This window comes from Triticum dicoccoides, chromosome 3B (assembly GCF_002162155.2).
Source record: "Triticum dicoccoides isolate Atlit2015 ecotype Zavitan chromosome 3B, WEW_v2.0, whole genome shotgun sequence".
In the NCBI taxonomy this organism is placed as follows: domain Eukaryota; kingdom Viridiplantae; phylum Streptophyta; class Magnoliopsida; order Poales; family Poaceae; genus Triticum; species Triticum dicoccoides.
The window spans coordinates 131899200-131905992 of NC_041385.1; the positions used below are offsets into that span (position 1 = coordinate 131899200).

The 6793-nt window shown below is 33.8% G+C and overlaps 1 protein-coding gene across 1 annotated transcript in view; it reads left to right on the forward strand.

Annotated features, from left to right (window-relative positions):
- Positions 1-4798, forward strand: part of LOC119279393 ((S)-beta-macrocarpene synthase-like) — a 6963-nt gene extending 2165 nt beyond the window's left edge. Inside the window, exons 5-8 of the mRNA XM_037560638.1 lie at positions 1244-1383; positions 3369-3418; positions 3608-3856; positions 4511-4798. Coding sequence (XP_037416535.1) covers positions 1244-1383; positions 3369-3418; positions 3608-3856; positions 4511-4798 — 727 coding nt within the window. The remainder of the gene's footprint in view (positions 1-1243; positions 1384-3368; positions 3419-3607; positions 3857-4510) is intronic.
- The last annotated feature ends 1995 nt before the right edge of the window (positions 4799-6793 follow it).

The following is a 6793-nucleotide window of genomic DNA, read 5'->3' on the forward strand; positions in this document are numbered from 1 at the left end:
TTTTTTTTTATAATTCTCTTCTTGAAATTAGTCTACAATGCGTTCTTTTTCTTATTATCATAAGAATGCCAATTGACTTATGTTATGCTCATTCTAGGTGGTGGCAGAAACTTAAGGTCGGATCAAATTTGAGTTTCGTAAGAGATAGAATAGTAGAAACTTATTTTTGGATAAATGGAACTAGCTACAATCACAAATATTCTTATTCCCGTATTATAGCTACAAAGATCACTGCTTTCATGACTATAATAGATGACATATTGGACACCTATGGTAGCACTGAAGAGAGCATGCAACTTGCAGAAGCAATTAATAGGTTAAATCCTCCTTCCCTTCACCAATTACTCCCTCCATTTTTATTTACTCCGCATATTAGAGTTGACTGAAGTCAAACTTTGTAAAGTTTGACCAAATTTTTAGAAAAAATTATAAATATTTACCATAACAAATCCATATGGTGTGAAAGTACATTCAATAATAAATATAATTGTCCTCGTATGTTAATACTTTTGTTTATAAACTTGGTCAAAGTTGGCAAAGCTTGACTTTGACCAAAGCTAATATGCGGACTAAATAAAAACGGAGGGAGTAGTTTTTTCTAATAATTATAATACATGTGTTTTGTAATAGTTTTAATATATGAACTAAATATACATTAGAATAAGCATGAAAATAAATAGTAATATCGAGTCATACAAACACAAAAGAAATAGTGAAGTGTTGCATTATAACTAGAATGTATTACGTCGGGTATGTCCTCATGACGTCCATGATTCTATTGGGATGGCATATTAGCTATGCTACTATATTGTTGTGCCTTGTGTCTTAATACAATTTTTCTTTAGAAAAAGTGAAATACTTATATTAAGTTGTCTACGTAATAAACATTATACCCCACACACTAGTTACACTATAACTCCATAAATAACTAAATATTTTAAAACTATAAGTAATTCCATATTGGCAAAAAAATTAAAAAAATATAGTACCATTGAATTATGGTAATTCTAGTACAAGAAACAGTTTATTAATACACATGCAAACATTAGAGTGAAAATTGGGACATCGTCGTGGAGCGATGTTTATATAAGATACGAAGGAAAGTACCATTGTTAATTATTCATTTAACTGTATTAGTTTTTTTGTAGAAACACAAATTCATTTCATTCTTGAAGTTTTTTTTAAATGCATCACAAGTATTACTTTATTAAGTAGTGGTATGGTCTAACCTAGTGAAATGCAGGTGGGATGAAGGTGTAGTAGATGTGCTTCCAGAATACATGAAGGATGTCTACTTATATTTGTTGGAAACATTTCGTTCTTTTGAGGAGCATTTAGGACCTGGGAAGAGCTACCGTGTTGTTTATCTTAAAGAATCGGCAAGTATTATATTTACCTCATAAAACTAGTTTGTCATATTGAAATGTGCACTTAGTTTATTTTAATATGTATTCTCTTAGTAATATTTGGTCGTTGTGTGCCGCCAAGATGAAATACCATGATCTAGCTAAGACTAAAAATGTTATATTTTATTAATGTTGTTAAGCTGATATAAAGTAAAAATGGTAACATACTTTAAGTAAATAAATTAAAATTAGATTGATCTGTTTGCAAGTCTACAAGAGAAAATACTTAACTTTCGCTTCAAATAGTGGAACTAGAACACGTATAGGACTATGCCGACCCGATGAGCCTTTTGTAATGCTTTGTGTTTCTTGGCGTTGGAGCCTGTTATAAATAGTCATCAGAATGAAATTGTCATTATTGCAACAATACTATTACCTAATTATGTGGCCTTGGGTGATGTTGCCTGAGATCCAAATTGCAATTGCTACTCAAGCACTCATACATACATACACACATATCAAACTTAAGTGGATACCCTATAGATGGTAGCATACAGGTTGCGGTTCCAGCCCTATGCATTGGGGACATAACCCAAATGCTTCTACCAAATTAATGAGATGGTGTACTAAGATCCAAACCAAGTCCTGGTTGAACTAATCGAATGACCAATCAATCTAGATGGAAGTTTTAGACAATTCAAACTTTGAAATAAATACTGTAGAAAAAAATACTCCCTTCATTCCCCTATACAAGGCCACTTTGTTTTTATTGTCAAACTTTGACTCATAATTTTGGTCAACAAAATATGGATTATATGTCATAAAAAACATATCATCAGAAAGTTCTTTAAAATGTGCATTCCATGACATATTTTTTATGGCATATAACTCATGTTTTGTTGGTAAAATTAATGGTCAAAGTTAGATATAGAAATATGAAGTGACCTTATATAAGGGAATGCAAGGAGTACTAGGATAGTGGTTTCCACTGAACTCTTTGACTCGTAAAATTTCAAGCTTCTGTTCCATATATTAGTGGTTAATAACTGACACTCCAGAAGTTAATCTTGTGAGGCTACGGGTGATAATGGTTAAGCATTACAACAATGCGAAGCTTTGTCACTTGCTATAAGATGTGTCACTCTTGATCCAATTTTTTCCTATAATCAATATAATACTTAAATCATTATAAACCTTTGTAGTATATAATTTTATCATCAACAAGTGTGGTCTCTTCATCTCTTATTCATTTGGGTGACTGCCAATAACATTCATTCTCTAGTTGTTAGAGTTTAAACACAATTATACATTTGAATCACATATTTATTAGTCCACCACACATTGCCGTCAGTAATCAATATCCATTTAGGGAGTTGGATATACTTTCAATGAAACAATTTTGATGTAGTTCATGTGATAAACCTAGCTAGTTCGCATGTATGTAATTTTAACTTATTTTAAAATGGAAATGGGACAAGGCCTTCAATTTAGAAAAGTCGTATTTTATCAGATACATTTTTTGAACAAGATATGAATTATCAAAATAAAACACACCTTCAAACATTTCATGAGAGTACAAAACTAATTCACCAATTGACTTTTTGACACAGTAATTATCTTTTATTTTCCCATATGTTGATAGAAAATTTGATAGTATCAATGAATTGAGCATGGCTCAGAAGTGTAGATTCCTTGTGGTGAACCTATCAACTGGGGTTCGAGTCCTATACTTTGAAAGGGTGCTTCCATTTTATTGGATTTATTCCAAGATTTTTGTTCATTGGGAGTTGATGTTCCCATCGGCTACAAGTTGTGTGTGGTAACTTCATTGTTCTCAAGATTTGTTGGCTTAATCTCACAGAGGAGCTCATAGGGCTAGGGTGTGCACGCTTGTGTACATTGTGTGTGTGTGTGGGCAGGCTCTACGTGTGCGTATCTGAGCTGTGTTTGTACTAGGTTTCCAACAAATTATAGTATTACTTTCAATAGTTCACTAAAAAGGTATTGTTTTTCATGAAAGAGTTAGTGTTAATGTGTTGATATTTTTCATGAAAACCATATTCCCTAGTAAAGTTTTCTTATATCCACTCCCCGCAAATGTAATTGTTGAAGTTTTAGATGACAAGATAACTTTATATCTACCAAACATGTAGATGGACAATGGATAATTTCAATTTCCATATCTTTGATTCAAAAAAATCATTTTATAATTCTTAGCAATATTACAAACATTTTGGGTGATTAATTTTGAAACAATGCAGTTCAAGAAATTAGTTCAAGCATACAGCGCTGAACTAAAATGGCGTGATGAAAAATATGTGCCGAAGAAAATTAGCGAACATCTTGAAGTTTCAACAATAAGTATCGGGACATCTGTGGTAGCATGTGCTTTTTTCGTTGGCATGGATAACATAAATGCAGACACTTTCAATTGGCTTTCTAGCAAGACGAAACTTCTCAAGTCTTTTGCTATATTTGTACGGCTCACAAACGACATGGCATCAACACAGGTACACATTCTTAGAGATGTACTTGACTTCAAATGAATATTTTGCATGCATATTGGCAAAGTGTTGCAAGAATCTGGACATAATTATTGTCTGTGTTTAAAGAAGTAGCTATTCACAATGAATATTCAATCATATTTACTGTGATAATTTAAGGCACATATGTATCTTTTTGCATTCTTACATTGTGATAACCACATGTTGTTATGGCATAGCTAGAATATTTAAACTTTAACGGACCATCTAAAAAAATGGAAGCTATAACCATTTCCAATCTTGATTAGCTCATGGTAGCTTAAAGTGAAACTGGACTAAGCATGCCCAACCTAGGCATGAGATGAAGAATACGATGGCATAGGTCATAGAGAGTGGGGGCCATGAAACATGTGTGTCATGTGTAATATATACGACGGCTGCTATGTAGGTATGGTGACTAGTTTCCTTTTCTTATGTATCTTGATATATGGTATCAACTAAATTCACTAAAGAAAGGTGAAACATATCCCTATCCATTATCAGATCTCAAGTGAGGAGGGGCAAAGTGGAACACAAATGTCTTCTTTTTAATTTCTTGTAGAGGCCTTCTGAACATCCATGTGATTAAACTAGTTATTGTTCTATAACATAATTGACACTTTCTACCATTATATTTTGCAGCGTGAGCAACAAGGGGTCCACTGTGCATCTACTATCCAATCTTACATGAAGGAGCATGAGATGACAAAAGATGACGCGTGTGAAAAGATAAAGGAACTTATTGAGAATTCATGGGAAGATATGTTAAAACATTATTTGGAATTGATAGAACAACCAATGGTTGTGCCACAAATTATACTTGAGCTTTCAAGAACTGTGGATAACATGTACAAGCATACCGATGCATACACTAATTCAAAGACAATCAAAGATACTATAAGAATGCTTTTTATTGACCCAATGGAATAGTTGTACGAGGCATGCATCAACAGGGGATACAAAAGTAGCATCTCTACACTGCTTTTGCAACAATAATGCCTAGTCATGTTAGAATGGTGATCAAGAGCAATCTACTTAGATTGCCACCATGTTAATGTATCTTTTTTTCAGTTAAACAAACATGTCGTGCTCGCTTCTGGGAATGTATGAGTGATACTAAACTTTGTTTTATGCATTGGCTTTTTGAAACATAAATGCTTTCTTTCATTCATTTTCTCTGTGTGTGGTCCTACCCTAGTCCATTGTGCAAGCATAGAGATTCTCTCTTCATCCTAGTATAAAACAAAATACTCGTCAAAACTTATCCAATCAAGGCATAAGTTACGCTTCAAAGCCAAAAAAGGTTGCTTGGTGTCGTAATTGTATTCATTATTTCATATTGCATTTTTGTAAGGAGCATGTTGTATGGTTAACGCCAACATTGTGATAATACAAGTCCCTGCATCTTGCTCCTCCCGTCTAATCCTCATTGGCTCCAGATAGATTTTCAATATCATAATATGCATCACAATCATCATCCCAATCATGATTTTTGTCATAAGTAATAGGAATGTCATACTCAGCAGTAGTATTGGCAATAGACATTGTTTCATCATTAATAGCAACTAGTCATCAACCCGTGCAACTACACATGGCTAGCAATTAATGAGACACACATAATCAATAAGAGCTTCATATTCTTATATTTTAATATGTTTTACACGGTTGGAAAAACTTGATATGAAGAATATTATTGACTCAAACAATCCATCAAGGTGATACACCCGTACATAATTCAGAATATAACTTCATTCCTCTTTTGTTTATTGTAAAAGTAAAATATAAATCCTACAATTAGTTTTAAGTAATTTTTTAGGATCAACAAGGAGGCTCAAAAGGAGCCCCAATTATTAAATATAAGAAGGTATAAAGATTCCAACATTAGAAGGATCCCACATGTTTGTGGCAAAACTAAATCGCTATCAGTTTCTTAACCATTGTTGTACTAGTACCTCACGGGGCTACGCACACCCCCAATCACACACAGTTTCTAGAACTATTTACTCGAGTGGGTTGGCGATTAGGGGGGGGGAGGGTCATTGCTGACCAACTTGAAATCGTGTGCGACGGGCCATGCAAAAACACACGTACGTTCTAGCACAATCATCTATGATAATTTCTGTAGCACTCATGATGACTTTCTGGAAACGTGTGTGATTTTCATAATATCTCGTGCAGCTTGGCAGAAAATCGTCTGTGCTAATTTTCTTTGGCACACACGAGTTCTATCTTCTATAATGTGTGCGATTGTTACATTTTCTCCGGCGTGTCTTTGGAAGAAAATCGTGTGTGATAATCATATCATCGCAGACATTTTCTTATCTTTAATTGTTGTATTTTTCAGATTCGTTGCACATGGTTTGTTTTCTTGAATCGTGTCTATGCTCAATGACGAGCACAACCTTTTTGGCCGCAATTTAATATCTAGTACATGATTTTTTTTATAAAATCAGTCAGAATATGAATTTGGACATAGGCACACAACACAACACATATCAATCAACATAATATTACACTGTATGTATATATAGAATGATCATTGATCACTTTCGTGTACCAATACAAGTAGCAAAGTAGGAACATTTGACACCTAAAAGCCATCACCTCTATAGAGGGCACAACATTGTAGATGAAGGACAATTGAGTAGTTGATGTTCTTGCATAAGAGGAATGTCCATATTGTCTCCAAATAAGCTTTCACACCACTTTATAAATAAAGCAACCACCATGTCTACACAAGTTCAAGTGCAACATAGCAATAAAATAGTCTACTAGTTTAAATACTCAGCCGCTTCAACCAGACATACAATTTTCACAGCAGTTGGAACTGGTCTACCAAATCATTGTCTTCACCAAGCCAACCAGTTCTATTTTCTCAACCCTTTCATTTCCTCATTCATGTGTTGATGAACCTGATCATTACTA